Source organism: Abramis brama (genome assembly GCF_963993115.1).
Source record: "Abramis brama genome assembly, chromosome: 25".
Taxonomy (NCBI): Eukaryota; Metazoa; Chordata; class Actinopteri; order Cypriniformes; family Leuciscidae; genus Abramis; species Abramis brama.
Window position 1 is genome coordinate 1,650,581 of NC_139987.1, and position 22,400 is coordinate 1,672,980.

General features: G+C 39.7%; 2 protein-coding genes across 5 annotated transcripts in view; one reads left to right on the forward strand and one right to left on the reverse strand.

Annotated features, from left to right (window-relative positions):
- The window catches only part of sh2d4a (SH2 domain containing 4A), a 44,245-nt gene extending 42,467 nt beyond the window's left edge, over positions 1–1,778 (forward strand). For all 4 annotated transcript variants that reach the window (XM_084103611.1, XM_084103610.1, XM_084103612.1 and 1 more), the window contains one exon: positions 628–1,778. In XM_084103611.1, coding sequence (XP_083959737.1) covers positions 628–723 — 96 coding nt within the window. In that variant the 3' untranslated portion in view covers positions 724–1,778. The remainder of the gene's footprint in view (positions 1–627) is intronic.
- slc38a9 (solute carrier family 38 member 9) lies at positions 1,562–21,236 on the reverse strand. Its single transcript, XM_084103609.1, has 15 exons — positions 21,133–21,236; positions 19,253–19,365; positions 18,051–18,183; positions 15,849–15,967; positions 15,431–15,494; positions 15,249–15,342; positions 10,595–10,765; positions 10,423–10,479; positions 9,569–9,766; positions 8,950–9,060; positions 8,350–8,456; positions 7,148–7,261; positions 6,913–7,061; positions 2,826–2,915; positions 1,562–2,751 (listed from the first exon to the last, which is right to left on the reverse strand). The coding sequence occupies exons 2-15, from the start codon at positions 19,333–19,335 to the stop codon at positions 2,586–2,588; spliced, it is 1,656 nt and encodes a 551-aa protein (XP_083959735.1). The 5' UTR covers positions 19,336–19,365; positions 21,133–21,236; the 3' UTR covers positions 1,562–2,585.
- Positions 21,237–22,400: the final 1,164 nt, after the last annotated feature.

Below are 22,400 nucleotides of genomic sequence, written 5' to 3' on the forward strand. Positions count from 1 at the left end.
AACATGCCAGTTGTCCAATAAAAACTCCATAAAACAGTTCTGAAAATTACTAGTGATGTCCTTTATACAGTTCTGTGGTTTTAAACACCATAAGTCTGTCTCTCACAAGCTTGAGTAAAATTCAGTATGGTCCTGATATTAGTGCTGCAGTGAAATCACAATATAAATCAGCCTTCAAGTCTTCAAATGTGTGGCCAGCATTATGTGTATGAGTCATGTTGTATTGAAATGATTATAGTAAGAGAACAAATAATTTCATTCTAAATGTAATGCTCACATTCATATTGAATTGATAAATGTTTTTTATGTACAGTATGTGGGATAAATGAGATGCTTCTCCCCTCAATGTGATTGTTAACACATGATAATGAGCACAGAGACAGTTTGGCATCTCACGCCTGCTAACAAGAAACATGTCCGTTCACATGCATGCCGGTCATAGGCGGAGAGTCATCGGGTTTAAATAGACGGAGCGCATTCCTTACACCAGGAACGTCACAATACATACCGTACAGCGTTCACAGCTAACACAAATCACTGCTTGATACACATATTAGTTCATGGATGAAGTGATTCAGTGTTTGGAGCTCAGCTCAAGCCTCGTGTAACTGTGTGTTTCTGCACCAGGTGGAGCCGCTGAGCTTGTGTGGAGAAGAGGAGTTTCTGCGGCAGGCGTGCGGACAGACAGAGGCCACAGCGGACTACACTGAGCTCTTCACCTGACGCACACACACACACACACACACACGCCCGCCGATAGGGGGGACAAACGGGTAACAAGAACTGAGCCCTCATTAAATTATGGAATAATAAAAAAAAATAAAAAAAGAATTCAAATTGGCCTATTTGTGGAAGAAAATATGTAATATTTGAGTTATTAGTGGTCAAGATAGTGGCATTGTTAATGTTAATTTTAATATTTAGAAAATATTTCGCTACTAATAGCCTACATTATTGAAATCAAAAGTTGTATTTGTTAACATAGTTAATTCACTGTGAAGTAACATGAACAAACAATGAACAGCTGTATTTTTATTAACTAAGATTGACAAAGATTAATAAATACAGTAACATATGTATTGCTCATGGTTAGTTCATGTTAGTCAGAGGAGAGGAACAGGAGAGGAAAAGCAAGGGAAAAGGAGAGATCTGGGCGCGGGGGGGCCCATCTAAGATTATCTCGTCCCGGGCCCTGTCAGCTGGCCTGCACACACACACACACACACACACACGCGCTCATCAACTACTCTCACATCAATCAGAACAAGACACAATCATAACTCTGATTACAGTCAGATTCACATTTCATAAACACCCCATTTTAAAAGTACTGAATTTAACTGAAAAGTATAAATCCGCAATTTTCCATCTAAATATACGAGCCTGTTCCTTTGTGTAGAACAGACTTTTTCCACTTCAGAAACTGAGATGATGTTGTTGATTACTAAACGCACTTCATTTGTTCTAAACGAACTCGCTGGTTCAGTTCACATCAAACCAGCTGTCACAGGTGTGACCGGGAATGATGGACAGGGTGAAATCACAACTTTGATGGAACATGAACAGTTTATTCTTTTTATTCACAACAGATGTTTAAAACATTTTTTTTTTCCTCCGACACTTTATAATAAAAATGTTTGGCTGCGATATGAAAACATTTACTTGTATAACGTTCAACATTTTTCCTGTAAAAAAGCAGCACGTTTAGTTTTGCACTTTTGAAGTGAGTGGAAACATGATGAAGGAAACCATTAAAACACCCTCTCTTAACAAGAACACTTGTACTGGATTGTTTGAGGGTTTATGCTGTTCATTTTATACTCTGAAATACAAGTTCAAATATAGAAAGGTTACAAATGTCACTTCAATTTAATGGTTTAAAAACACACAAGAACATAAGACAGAAAAGTGACTCAAGATTTGGAATCTCACAAAAGTGTGCAAATTTAAGCTTCCCTTATTGTTGTGCACATACTTCATAAAGTGACATGAACTCACCCAGAATGCATCAGTATGCTCAGATTCAGCTGGAGAATGACATCAGGAAATGTGCGCCTGTAACCCAGTCTAGAGACTTAAGTTTCCCTTTATGTATCCATTAATCACGCAGGTTATATTTCAGTACACTGATGCAACAGCATTCACAACACTGTCACAGCGAGGACCGGGTCTAGAGCTTCGAGGTCACCTGACTTCATCTCGCTCTCACTGGAAGCAACAGTGATGTTAGGCAGAGTCCACTGGCGTTCAGCACAGCTCCAGGAGTGACCATCATCTGCTCATCACATGTAACACAAGCGTCTTCACTCCGCATTCAACTAAACCGTGTCAATCTCGATGAAATCATGACGATTATTATGATTATAAAGAAAAATACATTTTGGGTTTTTTTAAATGATCAAATCCCTGTTGAAATAGCTTGTCTTGAGCTAGTAAGAGCGGTTAAAAGCAATATGACAAATCTATAACTTTTTTCAAATGTCAAAACTTCGATGTTTGGTGCCTTCGAGTGGGTTTCTTGAGTTTAGTAGGTCAATCCTTCCGGCACCAAGACTCGACTCCTGTGAAAGCTTGACGCGAGCGCGTCACATGACGAACTGTCCGATCAGGTTGGCCCCCCCGAGGAGGATGAGGAGGCCGTGGAAGAGCGCCGAGGGCCAGCGCAGCTCTCCTCTGCGTCTCAGAGACACCATGTGGATCAGAGAGGGAAGCACGAACACCAGAGCCAGGCCACAGATGGCCCCCGAATACCTGACCGCAAACACAGCACAGTTCAAGAACACCAGTCCAACTGATCCTGTTAGCCAATACTGCACTGCTCTTACCTGATGATGGAGCCGATGTTGGGGTAAAACCTGGCCGTCACAACTCCAGCTCCGACAACCAGGACGTTCAGCAGAAACACATGGAGGAAACTAGGGATTGATGCGAATAGAGTAATCATGTAGACAGGCAAATCTTTAAGATCATTCTTAAATATACAGTGTGTCTGTAATAACCAGGCAGTTCTGCTCATAATATATGATTTCCAAGCATTGAGTATGATCATTTTCATGCGGTTTTGTAATTGTTTATGAGTGAGGCTGTGGTGTAATGATGTTGTAGAACTGAACGAAGAGAAGTGCAACACACACAACACGAGCTGAAGCGTCATGATCGGGCCATGAAACACCAGGCGACTCGTGTGTCAGCTTTTATACACCGTGTAGAAGTCTATATGTGTGAGTGCGCTTTCGCAATTTTAATAACTTTTTAAATACACACCGTTTTACAAATGTGAGTGGTTTGATGAGTGTAAAGATGAATGATGTTTGTGATCAGTGGCAGACAGTCAAACTCAAATGCAACTAACACTCACAACCCATCTTTCAACTTGGACAAATGTCACATGATGTCATGAATAATGATGAGACAGCACCTTCTTAAAGGATTAGGCCACTCAGTCTCAAATTAATAACTCATTTTGCTCTTAAAATTAAAAATGACAGATCCTAATGTTGTTCGATAATGTGCAACACGCATCTCAAAAATGTGTTTGAGTGTTTCATTACCCTTTGAAGGACATTAGCTGTACTGATGGTTTCAATGTTACTTTATACAAAGACTTTAGATATATAAAGACGGTCCACAATGAATGGGAGAAAGTGCAACGTACAATATGGCAGAATAAGTCCTACCTTCTAAATAAAAGAAGGTAACTTATAAAGGCTGCGTCTGAAATCACATAATTCCCTATTATACAGTTGTGGTCAGAATTAATGCACCCCTGGTAAATATGATCAAAAATGGCTGTAAAAAATAAATCTGCATTGTTTATCCTTTTGATCTTTCATTAAAAAAATTGGCAAAAATCAAACCTTTCATTGAAGTAAAAGAATTGAAAGTGGGGGGTAAATCACATTATGAAATAAATGCTTTTCTCCAAAACACGCTGGCCATAATTATTGGCTCCCTGTTATTAAATACATTTTGCAACCTCCTTTTGCCAAGATAACAGCTCTGAGTCTTCTCCTATAATGCCAGATGAGTTTGGAGAACACCTGACGAGAGATCAGAGACCATTCCTCCACACAGAATCTCTCCAGATCCAGCAGATTCACAAGTTCATGTTGGTGCTTCTCCTCTTCATTTCAATTTGTTAAATTTCAAATGTTCAATATTCGTTTAAAAAAATCAAATTCAGAACTATTTAAACTACCACCTAAAATTCAATTTTGTTAGATTTCACTTGTAAATAATTCAAATTTACACAATTCAAATTCAAATCATATTGTCATATTTTAAGCTCCATATTGGTCTTGGATGCCTGAGGCGTCTCAAATATGACCGGCTTTATATCAGTTATTTGTTGAAGCCTGCTTGTTTACCGTTCAAGAAAGTGGAAAAGTGGACCTTTTGACAATATTTTATATGCATATAATGATATTTACAGTGAGGAAAATAAGTATTTGAACACCCTGCTATTTTGCAAGTTCTCCCACTTAGAAATCATGGAGGGGTCTGAAATTGTCATCGTAGGTGCATGTCCACTGTGAGAGACATAATCTAAAAAAAAAAAATCCAGAAATCACAATGTATGATTTTTTAACTATTTATTTGTATGATACAGCTGCAAATAAGTATTTGAACACCTGTCTATCAGCTAGAATTCTGACGCTCAAAGACCTGTTAGTCTGCCTTTAAAATGTCCACCTCCACTCCATTTATTATCCTAAATTAGATGCACCTGTTTGAGGTCGTTAGCTGCATAAAGACACCTGTCCACCCCATACAATCAGTAAGAATCCAACTACTAACGGTCAAGACCAAAGAGCTGTCCAAAGACACTAGAGACAAAATTGTACACCTCCACAAGGCTGGAAAGGGCTACGGGGAAATTGCCAAGCAGCTTGGTGAAAAAAGGTCCACTGTTGGAGCAATCATTAGAAAATGGAAGAAGCTAAACATGACTGTCAATCTCCCTCGGACTGGGGCTCCATGCAAGATCTCACCTCGTGGGGTCTCAATGATCCTAAGAAAGGTGAGAAATCAGCCCAGAACTACACGGGAGGAGCTGGTCAATGACCTGAAAAGAGCTGGGACCACCGTTTCCAAGGTTACTGTTGGTAATACACTAAGACGTCATGGTTTGAAATCATGCATGGCACGGAAGGTTCCCCTGCTTAAACCAGCACATGTCAAGGCCCGTCTTAAGTTTGCCAATGACCATTTGGATGATCCAGAGGAGTCATGGGAGAAAGTCATGTGGTCAGATGAGACCAAAATAGAACTTTTTGGTCATAATTCCACTAAACGTGTTTGGAGGAAGAAGAATGATGAGTACCATCCCAAGAACACCATCCCTACTGTGAAGCATGGGGGTGGTAGCATCATGCTTTGGGGGTGTTTTTCTGCACATGGGACAGGGCGACTGCACTGTATTAAGGAGAGGATGACCGGGGCCATGTATTGCGAGATTTTGGGGAACAACCTCCTTCCCTCAGTTAGAGCATTGAAGATGGGTCGAGGCTGGGTCTTCCAACATGACAATGACCCGAAGCACACAGCCAGGATAACCAAGGAGTGGCTCTGTAAGAAGCATATCAAGGTTCTGGCGTGGCCTAGCCAGTCTCCAGACCTAAACCCAATAGAGAATCTTTGGAGGGAGCTCAAACTCCGTGTTTCTCAGCGACAGCCCAGAAACCTGACTGATCTAGAGAAGATCTGTGTGGAGGAGTGGGCCAAAATCCCTCCTGCAGTGTGTGCAACCCTGGTGAAAAACTACAGGAAACGTTTGACCTCTGTAATTGCAAACAAAGGCTACTGTACCAAATATTAACATTGATTTTCTCAGGTGTTCAAATACTTTATTTGCAGCTGTATCATACAAATAAATAGTTTAAAAAATCATACATTGTGATTTCTGGATTTTTTTTTTTGATTATGTCTCTCACAGTGGACATGCACCTACGATGACAATTTCAGACCCCTCCATGATTTCTAAGTGGGAGAACTTGCAAAATAGCAGGGTGTTCAAATACTTATTTTCCTCACTGTATGTATGAGCTGAGCTCTGACAAGGATCATTTTTGTTCTCCCTTATTTCATTGAGAGGAGCCAACATTTTATCCAATCAGCCATGAAGACTCTCAGATGGAAAGCTCTGTGTGTTTCAGTGGACGTGTCATGCAGCTTTAGTAGTCATTTGACAATTATTTCAAGTAATTTGCTGTTTCGAATCGATTGAAACTTGCTGAGGACATCTACTGGTTTAAAAAAAAAAAGAGCAAAAATTTGTTCAAACACTGCAAAACAACTGCAAATCTGGTCTTTAAAGTGAACTCTATAATCAGCAAATACCATTAAATATAATGTTACTTTTTAAGTGCCATAGACATGTTTGTAACAACACTTTTACAGACAGAATGCCAAGAACCTGAACAATTCTACTCAAACGATCAAAACTGACGCACGATTTTAATACTGGTTTAATGGTTCAGTTGAGATTCATAACACGTCAACATCAAAGCGCTGACTTTTCAAAATGTTTCAAAACAGTATGATGTAAAGTCAGGTGACTTGGTTACAAAGCACTGATTTGAAACAAAAGATTTCCAAGGCACCCATCACTAGCCACAGTTATTACTCATCACCATCCACACGACTTTGGTAACACTTTAGTTTAGGGTCCAATTCTCACTATTAACTAGTCGCTTATTATCATGCATATTACTAGGATATTGTCTGTTTATTAGTACTTATAATGCTTTATTCTGCAAGAGTGTATTCTACATCCCTTAATCTACCCAATACCTAAACTTAACAACTAGCAATAAGCAGTAATAAGGAGTTTATTGAGGCAAAAGTCGTAGTTAGTTAGTTAATAGTGAGCCTGGGTTATTATAGTGATCATTGACCACAGTTATTACTGACCCTGGGTAATGGTCCCCGAAGAGCTGTCCCATGAGCTGCACGCGCACCAGGTACCCGAGCAGCGGATACACCGTGGTCATCTGGAACAGGAGGAAGGTCCTCGCCACGAACACCAGGACATCACTGCTGGGAAAGTTATCCAGGAAGTTCTGCAATCGAGGAGACGACCGCGTCAAGATTAATGGCTGCACTTCGATCGGCTGAACGTTTATGATGCTCCATCTGCAGGTCTTACCGGTTCGATGCACTCTTTCGACAGCGGTGGTGATGGGAAAGCAGCGAAGATCAGCACTCCCACATACAGGTACGTCAGTCCCACCAGCAGGTATGCCAACGACAGATCCCGCACCTGAGAGCACACACACACACACACACACACACTCAAATACAGTCTCACACCAATAACAGCGGTTAGAACAACAGTAAACGCATCATTAGCATTATACTACAATGAACTAGAAAGACTTTATGATGATAATGATCAAATCAATGATTAAAAAAAACAATGGGACTGAAAGCGAGGCTGTGAGAGACAGACAGACAGACAGACAGACGTCTCTTCAGTGGGCTGTACTGTTACTTAATGTGTTTTTGGATTGTTCTGCTGACGAAACACTGCAAAAAGTAGTAAAAAAACTCCAGACAACATGATCTGTGGAAAATTATGAGTGATCTCTGAGCTTTTTACAGTGAATCTCATTGAAAAGACAGCCTTGCTTTCATGCCGGTCATGGCGCTGCTCTGAGTAAGGTCTATATGATAATCAGCATGTGTGTAAATGAAACGTCTTCACTCTGAAACACACGGACAACAGACTTTATGCTACTTCGGTTAAATCACACTCTTTGATTTGACAAGATATAGTCGCAATTTCAGATTTATTTAAATTCATTGTTCGGGCCAATTTGATTATTTTAATGTTAGATTTGATTTAATTAATGATTAGGTTTTCTTCAGCTCGTGGACCCCCTGCGGTTCCTTCACGAACCCCGGTTTAGGAAACCCTGTTTTAGAGCATATATATATATCCCATTTTTTTGGTGAAATGTTATCTGGGTATTCTTGAAAAGGTTTTGTGAGATTCACTCCAATATTTAAAAAAAGGAAATCTTCATGTTGCCATAATAAACATTTCCTGTTTGCTCAGTGACTAGACAATGTGAAATGAAGCGTTATGACTACACAAATGTCCAAGAATCATTACATAGACAGAAAAATGGCTGACAGTGAGGTTATTTCGGTTCCTACTGACAGCTCAGTCTCCTCCACAATGACTCATCTCCTATTTCCCCTTTGCAGAAAGTTCAACGCTATGTCTTTTTAGCAACACTAACAGTCAGTCACTTTTGCACACAATGCACAAGTATAATGTGTGGAATATGAATGTGCTGAGTGAGTAATCATACAGTGATGAAGACAGGCGGAGAGAACACTCACGTTGTTTTCTTGATGTCTGTTGCTCTTCATAAGCGTGATGATGCAGTTGTGAATGAAAAATGCTAATGTGAGAACTCCACTCAGCTGAACAAACAGAGGTCTGAACTCTAAATCAAACCAGAGACAACAACACATTTCACATAAATCAGTACGTGCTTATTCACACCACCACAATTCTCTTTCACATGACTCAACTCAAAAGAAAAGGAAAAGAAAGGACACAATAAATGCGGGTTTGCAAAACTTTTTGATCTTTGGATGCCTGATTTTGCACTTAAATTGGACATTTAATGTCAAGCAAATTGTCCGGCAATTAAAAATTCTTGTTGTGTGAAAGGGGCTATTGGTTGTTTCAAAAGTTAAACAGCAAATGGGGTCAAAGTTGAATTAGCTTTCTGAAACTTAAGCTTCAACTACACAACGCTGAGCTTGTGGCTTGATGCTGGGCTCTTTTGAGTTAAAAAGGGTAACAGAGTCGTGTAAAAAGGGAAATGAATAAAGAACCATAGATATGCCTTCAAAATGTGTTCACAGGTGATTTCATGACTTCTTTCTCAAGAAGTTGCAAGATTGGAGGAAAAGAAAAAAAGATTCCTTTACCTGGAACAAAAATCTGATTCGAAGAATGAAACCAGTGGAACTCCAGGTGAAAGCCCAGTCGAATAGCTTTATACGTGACCAAAAAGATTAGATAGATCACCGATATAGTGCCTGTGAAAAAACAATGAAAGCCTCTTGGACAACAGGTTGACACTGCTGAAAACACAAGCTGCTGTTCATATCAGTCCTAAAATACCACTGGCAAGATTATTCCATTTCAATAGACCAGAAAGTCATGAACCGTCATGTGATAATGACCTGTAATATGTAGATTTTGAGAGTCTTTCTCTGCTCTGCAACTGACCCAGTTCAACATTTAGCCTCTCCAAGTATTTTCACATCACATCTCTGCTACACTCCTTCCACTATCTCACCATCCCAGATCAGATCAAGTCCAAAATACTTGTCTTGGAGTGCAAGATCATTAATAAACTAGTACACCCAACATCCAGTCTATACTAATACACACATGAGAGACTAATATAGCAAAACTCATTACACCCTCAATTCCTAGTGGATGTGCATCTGCCAAATGCCTTGATATCTAAATGTCTTTCTTGCCTAAAAAACTATTTTTCATGAAACATTAGCCCTCTAGCTGGGAAAATAAAGGTCATACCTAGGAAAGTGAACCTGGCGAAGAAGGAGGCGGAGCGGAAGTTGAGCAGCGGCAGCAGCAGAGCGATGAGGTAAAACGGGATGGTGTTGGTTTTACTCCACCAGAGGTCAAACACAAGACCTGTGCTGTTCTCACTCGCGTCGTTCAGGAGAGAGCTGCTGTTCCTGTCTGGGTCCACATCTGGATACGGGCATATCACTAGTGCGAGAGAAACACACCTTCTCATTTTGAAGCAATGAATGAATGACATGAAATGCAGCTTCAATAGCCAAATGAGCATGTCTAAACATCTCTAATCATCCCAAAAGTGGACCAATGTTAAAATCTATATATGTTTCAGGCAAATCAGCTCTAAAGTTAGATCTTAAAAAAACAAAACAAAAAAAACAAACAGAATTTTTACATTTTCATTTCAGTAGATACTTGCTTTTTGTGATCTTCATGATCACATTTGTTATAGTGTCACAAAAATGGTTTGGAATATCAAAAATATAGTGAATAATTTTTGTGAGGCCATGTCTGAAAATTTAACGGTGCAAAGAACAGTAAACATTTGTAAGAGGATTGGCAAAAACCTTCTCTAGGCAATATGGCTGACAGACTCATGATTCATGCATAACTTCCCAACCACTCGATGGTGCGGTCTCAAAATTACTTAGTATTTCAGGGCATCGTTCCAAAGACACTTACCAAGTTTTGTTCAAATAAAATACAGCTTTTTGTGAAAAAAAAGAAAAAGAATCAAACCATTTAACTCTGGGTATTATTCAAGGAATCCAAAGAGACCAGACTCACGTCTTCAAACCAATTACTACTACTAATAATAATCATAATAAATCACTATGACGACTCACCTCTATCTGTTCCATTTGTGCCAAAAATATCTGATGAGCTGACATTGTGAACATAGTCTGTGGATGCAAAATATACAAGCAGTTATACAGATCTTCCCAGAAAACATCAACATCCAATCAGCTAAAGGACGGCAGAAAAACACGAGGAATGGTGGGGACAACTGTCACTTACTGTAAATGAATTTCCCTGTATTGAACAGGAAGTTGGACATGAGAACCCAGTAGACCACCATTGCACCAATCAGAGACACCAGTGAGAAGATGAGGCTCGACCATTTTCCAAATGCCCCAAAGTAATATTTACACACGTCAGGAAACTCCCAGTCTGAGGTATCCATATAAGCTGTAAAGACAGAGCTGCACATTAAACAAAATAATCCCTGTAAACCTGACATAAGGAATAAATCAGGAAAATCACATTTTTTTAAATGGAGCATTAGGCCTATATAGAACATCTAGGCAAAGAATCCTAAAAGAAAAATAGTGTTTGTTGTGGAGTATAATATTTGATACATCTGGCATTTATGGCTCATATAGTATGATATCGTGAGAATATAGAGCTCAAACTCGAAGAGACCCAAACAGAGCAAAAATATGCAATTTGGATCAGATGCTGATATTTATATGGCCAAAAAAATTAGATGAAATTTTGATAGCTTGGAATCATCAAGATCTTTAGAATAGCAGACATTAAATGCGTATAAATATCAGTTGTCACACTTAATCTGCCAAAAATGTCTTTGTAAGATGATATTTAAATGCTTTATTTATTTAGTGTTATGGTCAAAGCTCTGTAGTTTTGAAACATACAGTAATGCAATGACTGAGAGCTGAACAAATAAATATTCCTCAAAAGCCTAATGTAAAATGAAAAATTATGCATGAATAATCAAGTAAACCAAGTTGCTTCAGTCCAGTGTGTGCAGGGTTGCCAGGTTAGCGTAACAAACACAGCCCAAATGCTATTCAAAACCCACCCAATCAAGGCCAAAACTTGCCCAGTCACATTCCAGGGGGTAAAAACAAAGTTTTGCTTTATTCACCCTCATGTCGTTCCAAACCTGTAAGGCTTTCGTTCATCTTCAGAACACAAATGAAGATTTTTGATGAAATCTGAGAGATTTCTTTCCCTCCATTGACAGCTACAGATGCTTCAGATCGTAAGAGATCAAAAAACTAATCCATATGAATTGAGCAGTTTAGTCCAAAATTTCTCATTGTTTTATATGATGTACAGATGGAATTTAGGCTTTTATTCACATATAAACATTGATCAACTCACACATCAGTTGTGGTGAACAGAAGATCAAGCATGTTTTCTTGACATGCGAGATACAATGAGGTTCATTCTTGTATTACGCAGCACGTTTGAGCTTCAGCGAGAACCAATGAGGTCCATTCTCGAGTTATGCGGCACGTTTGAGCTTCAGCAAGAACCAATGAGGTTCATTCTCGTGTTACGCAGAACGTTTGAGCTTCAGCAAGAACCAATGAGGTTCATTCTCGTGTTACGCAGAACGTTTGAGCTTCAGCGAGAACCAATGAGGTTCATTCTCGTGTTACGCAGCACGTTTGAGCTTCAGCGAGAACCAATGAGGTTCATTCTCGTGTTACGCAGAACGTTTGAGCTTCAGCGAGAACCAATGAGGTTCATTCTCGTGTTACGCAGCACGTTTGAGCTTCAGCAAGAACCAATGAGGTTCATTCTCGTGTTACGCAGAACGTTTGAGCTTCAGCGAGAACCAATGAGGTTCATTCTCGTGTTACGCAGCACGTTTGAGCTTCAGCAAGAACCAATGAGGTTCATTCTCGTGTTACACAGCACGTTTGAGCTTCAGCAAGAACCAATGAGGTTCATTCTCGTGTTACGCAGAACGTTTGAGCTTCAGCGAGAACCAATGAGGTTCATTCTCGTGTTACGCAGCACGTTTGAGCTTCAGCAAGAACCAATGAGGTTCATTCTCGTGTTACGCAGAACGTTTGAGCTTCAGCGAGAACCAATGAGGTTCATTCTCGTGTTACGCAGCACGTTTGAGCTTCAGCAAGAACCAATGAGGTTCATTCTCGTGTTACACAGCACGTTTGAGCTTCAGCAAGAACCAATGAGGTTCATTCTCGTGTTACGCAGAACGTTTGAGCTTCAGCGAGAACCAATGAGGTTCATTCTCGTGTTACGCAGCACGTTTGAGCTTCAGCAAGAACCAATGAGGTTCATTCTCGTGTTACGCAGAACGTTTGAGCTTCAGCGAGAACCAATGAGGTTCATTCTCGTGTTACGCAGAACGTTTGAGCTTCAGCGAGAACCAATGAGGTTCATTCTCGTGTTACGCAGCATGTTTGAGCTTCAGCAAGAACCAATGAGGTTCATTCTCGTGTTACGCAGCATTTTTGAGCTTCAGCAAGAACCAATGAGGTTCATTCTCGTGTTACGCGGCACGTTTGAGCTTCTGCAAGAACCAATGAGGTCCATTCTCGTGTTATGCAGCATGTTTGAGCTTCAGCGAGAACCAATGAGGTTCATTCTCGTGTTACGCAGAACGTTTGAGCTTCAGCGAGAACCAATGAGGTTCATTCTCGTGTTACGCAGAACGTTTGAGCTTCAGCGAGAACCAATGAGGTTCATTCTCGTGTTACGCAGCATGTTTGAGCTTCAGCAAGAACCAATGAGGTTCATTCTCGTGTTACGCAGCATGTTTGAGCTTCAGCAAGAACCAATGAGGTCCATTCTCGTGTTACGCGGCACGTTTGAGCTTCTGCAAGAACCAATGAGGTCCATTCTCGTGTTACGCAGCACGTTTGAGCTTCTGCAAGAACCAATGAGGTTCATTCTCGTGTTACGCAGCATGTTTGAGCTTCAGTAAGAACCAATGAGGTTCATTCTCGTGTTACGCAGCATGTTTGAGCTTCAGCGAGAACCAATGAGGTTCATTCTCGTGTTACGCGGCACGTTTGAGCTTCTGCAAGAACCAATGAGGTCCATTCTCGTGTTACGCGGCACGTTTGATCTTCAGCAAGAACCAATGAGGTTCATTCTTGTGTTACGCGGCACGTTTGAGCTTCTGCAAGAACCAATGAGGTCCATTCTCGTGTTACGCAGCACGTTTGATCTTCAGCAAGAACCAATGAGGTTCATTCTTGTGTTACGCGGCACGTTTGAGCTTCTGCAAGAACCAATGAGGTCCATTCTCGTGTTACGCAGCATGTTTGAGCTTCTGCAAGAACCAATGAGGTCCATTCTCGTGTTACGCAGCACGTTTGAGCTTCTGCAAGAACCAATGAGGTCCATTCTCGTGTTACGCGGCACGTTTGAGCTTCTGCAAGAACCAATGAGGTCCATTCTCGCGTTTCATGCAGGTTCGGTTGAGCTTGTGTTTATGTTTGCTGATAAATGTTTATATGTGAATAAAAGCCTAAATTCAATCTGGTCACCATAAAAAGTGATTGTGTCTCTTCAGAAAATTTGTACCAAATCACTCAATTCATATGGATTAGTTTTACAAAGTCTTTATGAACTTTTTGAAGCGTCAAAGTTGTAGTTGTGTAGCTGTCAATGGAGGGACAGAAACCTCTCAGATTTCATTAAAAAGATCTTTATTTGGTCATTTTCTCCATAAAGAATTTTTTTAGCAATAATGTAGGAATATATCAAGACCTAAATCTAGAAGGAACTCCTGAGGCTGTTAAATAATGGCTTCATAAACAAACAAACAAACAAACTCCTAGTAAAGCACTACAATTCGTATCCTTAAAGGTGCTCTAAGCGATGTTGGGTGACGTCACTTCTTGTTGATGTTCGAAGTATTGTCAAACAAAACGGAGGCTAGCTCGACCCTCCCTCCCTCCTCATAAAAAATTAGGGTCATAATGCTTCTCATTGCACATTAATATGAGAATGATAAAATTATACTATTAACTTCATGATATATTAACCTATATTCAATTCAATTCAATTCACAATTATTTGTATAGTGCTTTTCACAATACATATTGTTTCAAAGCAGCTTTACAGAAAGTGCATGTCTACATTACAATTTAGAGTGATCTATAATCAGAGGTGACTGCTATGCATTTCAGAAATGTACATATACAAATCACACAGTTAGCTAATAATTATAAATGTAAAAAATGTACTAAATTCGAGGCTTTTGGTCATACCTAGGATATCCAGATCCACCAAAGGAGGGAGAGCATTTTCACATTTAGCTCCGAAACTCTGGAATAGTCTTCCTGATACTGTTCGTTGCTCAGACTCGCTCTCCCAGTTTAAAACTAGATTAAAGACGCATCTTTTCGGCCAGGCATTCATATAACATTTTAAATCTTACTGTTCAAACTACAATCTGGCCTCTAGTTCATAAATGCCAGAGGAGAACTGGCCCCCGACTGAGCCTGGGTTCTCCCAAGGTTTTTTTTTCTCCATTAGGTCACCTGATGGAGTTTTAGGACACCATTAGGTCACTTGATGGAGTTTTCGGTTCCTTGCCACTGTTGCCTTTGGCTTGCTCAGATAGGGATATTTTGGGGATATTAATTTAATTTTATCAATCAATAAATTTACACTAGAAACAACCTTGTTGTGTTATTTTGGTTTAATGCTGTGAAGCTGCTTTGATGCAATCAGTATTGTGAAAAGCGATATATAAATACACTTGACTTGACTTGACTTAATTGATGTATTAATGAAGTAATGAATGAATACATTAGGATATATAGAAAAAATGTAGCACTGGTGCATATATCTTTCATAAGATGAGCCTTGTGTATTGTGGGTGTAAAAATGTGAAAGAATGGCTGTTTATTTAAGTGAAGTCATGCGGTTGGCTTACGTATGGACTTTGTGGACTTTAATACTCTGTAGCAGCAGTAAAGCGTCAGCAGGCCCATGAGAACAATGATGATGATGCCCAGAGTGAAACCAGCCTAAAAGACAGCCAGAAATTATTTATCTTCATAATAGCCTGCAGTGAGTAAAATAAATACAGTACACACACAAAAAAAGTAAACTTACTTGTTTTATTCCCCATGGTATACTTAATATAGATGTTCCCATCATAGTATTCCATATGGCAAAGCTGTGAACACACACACACACACAAAATAAGTGTTTGTACATCTGTAGAAATGTCACCACGTAAATCCACTCTGGTCGTCTTAACATTCCTTAAAAGGACTACACAAATAACACTCTCTGCTGTCCGCCATTAACCGGTTCCCTCGGCGCTAAACCTGAACAACTGCAGAAACAACTCTACTGTCTAAAGGCCATGAATATTTAACAAGGCAAGTATTGCTTAGTTTTCTGATTGGTTGTCTATTAGTAATCAACCAGACATAACATTCTGGCTGTGTTTAGCTTTGGCATTCATGACTTCATGACTGGGTGTGAAAAGCACTGCATTAAAAGCCTTTTTTGAGATTGGTCTTACATTGTGACAATGCTGGGGTTTTTGGCAGTACTTTCGCCTCCCTGAACTTTGAACGCTGTTCCCAGTGGACTGTAGACATAGATGTCCTCAAGAGAAGGAATCACATGGTCTGGCGGTGCCTGAGGAAGATAAGGTGCATAAACAAATGCATTACATCACAGTACAGGACTAGATCACAGACTGCAGGAGTCCCCAAACAACTGATGCACTGTCCTAAAATGTGAAATTCATGGTTGAAGACCGTGCTAATCTGGTTTTAGAAATGCATCCTCCACAAACCAAACCAGGATAAACAAAAAAGGAAAATCAAAGCCACTGGAAAATGTAATTATACACCGATTCAAAACAGCATAAATATCAGTGAAATGAGGCAGGATAAAGATGATGTAGTCCTCAAACAACAGCACGATCTCACAGTCTAACTGACAGACTAACAATTACCATTAACAACTCAACCCTCTGTTCTGTTAGTCACAGTGCAAGCTTACGGGTAAAACTGAAATTCTGGCTCTCATGTCGATCCAAACCTGTATTATATGCTGTATAAAAAAAAAATGACGAGTGCGAGTACACAATGACTGGATTTAAATTTTTGGGTAAACTATCCCTTTAAACCATTGTAAACCAATATTGGAAAAGGGTAGAATGAATGTTATGAATGAATGAAAGACATTCTAAATATATTATTTACAATTGTGTTGAATACTTTATCCTAAATTCTCTTTTCATTTGTATTTTAAGGTGGTCTGATTGAACCCACAAGCTCTCATTTCACACAAAGGAAGACTACGGTATTGCATTGGTGTGTGTATTTGACAAAAGTTGTTTTAATATATTCTTCATTCTAAAGCCGCAGTCCTTTTACTGTTGTTCTGTGAATTTGTGAGATTAAAATCCAGTCATTTCAATAGGAATCCAAGCGATGTGAATTTCACGAGGGGAGCGGAAAACTTCCCCACGCAGGTTTTGTAATGTGGACGTGTTGTGTTGACCAACGGGAAGTGTGAAAGTGACTTCTGTGTGAGCTGCGCTTCATACATCACTACACTACTGACAACAGACAATGGACCCTTTTGCCCACAAAAAAAGTTTTGTAAAATGCACTGCAAAGCAGTGGCGCACTACACTACTTCTGACGTCACAAGTTGCGCAAGTTGAGCTTTAGGCGTAAGTAGAGTTTGTTTGGCAGGAAGCTAGTTATTTTACTTTGTAACATGTTAAAAATTTAGATTTTTCTTACACGAATGCATAGCTTCACTTCATAAGGCCTTTATTAACCTCCCGGAGCCCTGTGGAGCACTTTAATCATGGATAGATGCACTTTTATGATGGATAGATGCACTTTAATCATGGATAGATGCACTTTAATCATGGATAGATGCACTTTTATGATGGATAGATGCACTTTTATCATGGATAGATGCACTTTTATCATGGATAGATGCACTTTTATGATGGATAGATGCACTTTTATGATGGATAGATGCACTTTAATCATGGATAGATGCACTTTTATGATGGATAGATGTACTTTTATCATGGATAGATGCACTTTTATCATGGATAGATGCACTTTTATGATGGATAGATGTACTTTTATCATGGATAGATGCACTTTAATCATGGATAGATGCACTTTTATGATGGATAGATGTACTTTTATCATGGATAGATGCACTTTAATCATGGATAGATGCACTTTTATGATGGATAGATGTACTTTTATCATGGATAGATGCACTTTAATCATGGATAGATGCACTTTTATCATGGATAGATGCACTTTAATCATGGATAGATGCACTTTTATGTTGGATAGATGTACTTTTATCATGGATAGATGCACTTTTATCATGGATAGATGCACTTTTAGATGCACTTTTAGATGCACTTTTATCATGGATAGATGCACTTTGATGGACTTAAAAACAGAAACGGCCATTCACTGCCATTAAAAAGCTTGGAAGAGCCAGGACATTTATTAATATAACTCCGATTGCGTTCGTCTGAAAGAAGAAAGTCATATACACCTAGGATAACTTGAGGGTGAGTAAATCATGGGGTAAATTTAATTTTTGGGTGAACCATCCCTTTAATAAACCTCATAAACCTGTTGTTGCTATTGTCATGTTTGTCCTCACACAGGACAGCCCTTGTGAAGCCTGCGCTGGTGTCGGTAGTGAGATGTGGACGGTGACCCACCAGCAGTCGGTCTGAGGAGCCGGTGAGACGGCTGTAGTAGTGGACTCTGCTGCTCAGCACCGCAGCTTCAGCAGAAACCCTCTCCTGGGCCGACGAGTCCTCCACGATGTTCCTCGGCTCCACATGGAACGGCCTGAAGGACAGAGGAGCACACGGGTTCAGGAGCCTCTCGGAGTGAGAAAGCTGATCTACAGTAGGACGCTGCTCCGCACACATGTCTGGGAAGAGCTGTTACTGCACACTGGGCATTAGTGCAGGGCTGACGAGAACAGGATTGGGCAGCAGCCCAGCATTAGTGTGTTGAGTGATACTGTGTAAATGAGCTAATGTAATCCACACACACACACTCTTAAGCAGCACTAGGGGGTTATTGTACTGAAGCACACTGCACATAGCGCTACATCTTAGACATTGATTGTGAATAGGGCTGGGCGATATATCGCATGAGATTGTTATGCGCATCTCGTCAGTAAAGCCGGTTCCTTGATTAGTAGTAAATCACCATCACCTGCTTTCAGATGGAGCGGCATTTACTACACAGAGCCGTAGTTCACTGACAAGCTGAGCCATATCGCATTAATTATCGCGGACGTATCGTGGTGATGGTGGCGATTTACTACTAATCAAGGAACCAGCTTTACTGACGAGATGCGCCTAACAATGTCATGCGATATATCGCCCAGCCCTAGTTGTGAAATACCAGACTGAGTTAATTCAATCCTGCCGGTATTGCTAATTAGTTCTGGAAGGAAACCTAAATAGTTTAGTTAAATTGTAAGGGTCAGAGAGAGGGTGGAAAGTATTCATGAATAAACTAAATTATGGAATTTTGGTGGATACACACACTCTCACTCACACTCACACTCTGGTTCACTATCTTTTGAGGGAACTCTCCATTGACGTAATGGTTTTAATACTGTACAAACTGTATATTCTCTCCCTTTACACTAACCGACCCCTATACCTACCCATCACACACACACACTAACCCTACCCCTAAACTACTCATCAGACAAAAACATTCTGCATTTTTACATTTTCAAAAAATATATAATTTAGTATGTTTATTAACCCATTTCCCTCGTGGGGAACCGCTGGCTGGTCACCACAATGGTGATCTCAGGTTTCACTATCCTTGTGGGGACATTTGGTTACACAATGTAATATAAACCTGTACACACACACACACACACACACAGTACCTCCTCTGTTTGGGGTCCAGTGAGTCAGTGTAATACTCCCCAGCTCGCACTGATCCCAGTAACGGTTTGCTGTCCTCATCCATGATGCTGAGCTTCGATTAAGCCGTCATCACCTGTACAGACGGACACACAGACGAGATCTGAGACGCTTCAGCAAGAAAGATGATTTCCTCCTCTAAATCACCGCACTAACAGCCAAACAGCAGAAGACCTTCCACAGGAGGACAGGACTTCGATATCAGTGTCCTGTGTCAAAAGGCAGACATGACACTTCAAACTCTGCACACACAGATGACTGGATAAGACATGATGACACATGATGAGACGCGATGAGGCATGTCACACACACACTCTAAGGCGTCACACAGATTCCTGTCCTGTGAGTAACATGGACACATCCGGCAGGACACTCACAGCCCCTGACAAGAACTTCCACATAGTTATCTTCACCTTTTATTAAAAATGTGTTCAAGATTTTGTAAGCATAGGCTAATGCGTAGTTGTTGCAACTTAATTTTAGGCCAGGCTTTCATACAAAGAAATTATGAACAAGAGAGAACCAATGAAATATTAATGATTGATTGTGTTGTAGTCAGTGTATGTTTTTCCTGTAAGGTTTATTGTTTTTCTATGCATTTTCTTTGCATAGTAAAATAAAACATGTAGTTTGACTATTTTTTGCCAAATAATTTTGCCAGATAAATACCATAACCAAGTTTAGTGTTTTGTTTTTCCTTTGTTTTTCCTTCACAAACTAAAAAATAGAAAAATCTATTATGAAAATATTTTTTAAAAATTGATCGCTTAATCAAAGTTGTAAAGTAATAAAAAATAAATATCCCCTCCGGACGTCACTTTTGGCCACTACTGTTTTTTTGTGTGTGTGTGTGTGTGTGTGTGGACATGTTTTTCTACACCGGTGGGGACTTAAACCTGAATGCACACAGACTCATGGGGACTCGTGTCACCGTGGGGACCTAAATTGAGGTCCCCATGGGTACAAAAGCTTATAAATCATACAGAATTAGTTTTTTTGAAAATGTAAAATGCAGAATGTCTCCTGTGATGGGTAGGTTTAGGGATAGGGGCAGTGTAAGGGGATAGAATATACAGTTTGTACAGTATAAAAACCATTACGTCTATGGAGAGTCCTCACAAAGATAGTGCACCAGACTGTGTGTGTGTGTGTGTGTGTGTGTGTGTGTGTGTGTGTGTGTCACATGATCATCCACATATTCAGCAAAGTTATTCAGAAACAGCAAATCTAATCATCACTAAATCCTGTAAATACGCAATGTAAGTAGATTATGTTTCCTTTTGTTTGTGGTCTGGACAAACAAAACATGTTCTGCCAAAACAGCATTAATGCTCATAATTCATTACTTCTGCATATAACCGCCATCCACTGATAAGCTGAAGCTCATAATATCATCTCTGCTGTATGAAGACACTTCTGGAAGTCACCTGACATCATCAGGTGTTATTATATGAGCCCTGCAGCTGCTATGGGGAAAACACAGTCATATCCAGTGTCCAATAGTGAAATATGTCTATTCTCAGTTTAAGACACCTGTAATTTCTCTACAATAATATGATAGGTAAATCATAGCACGAATGTGGATGTGTGAGTGCATCATTTTAAGACCCGCCAAAGTATATGCGTTTAGCCTATAACGAGAAAGACAGATTAACACAGGATTCATGCGAGCATTACTGCACACACTAACATGCCTTTACATCAGCTCAGTCTGTCATGAACAACACTGTCAGGTTTGTGGCTATCTGTCTACATATCCGCACACGCTTCAGTGAATATCTCGTGTTGCTTTCCTTTTTAAATATAAGCTCTTCTAAAAAGAAAGTTTTAATAATAAACTTACCAAAACCAGACAAACCGACAATCTGCTGAGACGAATGTTTTGAGAAGGAAACTGAGTATTTAAACGGCACATGCCTGTCAGATGACGTATGGGATTAGTAGTGCGGATGTCACGGAGACACAGCGCATGTGGAACGTGAGAAAGAGCTCAAACAACTACATTACCCACAATCCCCCAGCGGGCGATGGAAGCTGTTCTGAGAACAGATGCAAATGTGTCCTTTTAATGTAGTAAAAGTTATTAAACACAAAACTAACATTAGATATTGAGTTCCTAAAATCTTTAATCTGCAAAGAGTCCCATTTATTTATTTTATAGTTTTTTTTCTATTATGTTAAAATGTTTATATTAAGCGTTTTAATCTTATTGTAATAGTGTTGCTGTTGGTATTAGAAATTACTCAAGCTCTTACATAATTATTAGAAATTATGAGAGTTCAAATGTGTATAACAGAGGCCCCAGGGCAGCGTGGTCCTCAGAATACATCTAAGGGGCTCAAGATGACTTAAAACAAATATAAAAACTAAGCAGACTGAAAAAACAGATTTCTTTAATTTCTATTTTAATTCACCCCATCAACATCATATAATTCCAGGGGTATTTTATAAAAAATAAGTTTTTCTAGTTATGCCACTCATATTTTATCAGTATAAATTGATTAGAAATGTATATTTAAAATGCTCAGTAAATCTGAAACTGTAAACACCGGGGCCGGGGCTCCTGAAGGGCCGTGTAGTGTTCGTTTCTCTGATGAGACCAGAATACACTCGAGCTTAAAACAGTAGCCTCAGACTCATTGTATATTTAATAAGTTATGGATAAGTAGTTATGATTTGTGCCAGTCTTATGAGACTTCACTTCCATGCACTGGAGAAAAATAAATGGTGTAGAAAAAAAAAAAAAAACATGGCGTTTCTAAAACCTTTATGAGCATTCACCACTCCTGCCTTCAGGACACAACTCAGCCAATCAAACCAGAGAAGCAGGACTGTTTATTCAGTTCTTCATGAAAAACTTAATGCATACATCATGTAGTGAACCAATACTGGCCACTACCAAGCAGATGCTGTGGTTCAGGGTCACTGTTTGAAACGCAGACGTAAACATTGATAGAATCCATTATGGTGAAAACCTCACACAGATTCTCACAGTAGCCTAGTTTACAACCATACCAGACATTCCCCTCTCGTCAACACAGAGCAGCTTTTGTTTAAAGATTTATAACAACAGAAAACTGGAGCAATATTTTAAAGTGACACTTGAGATTT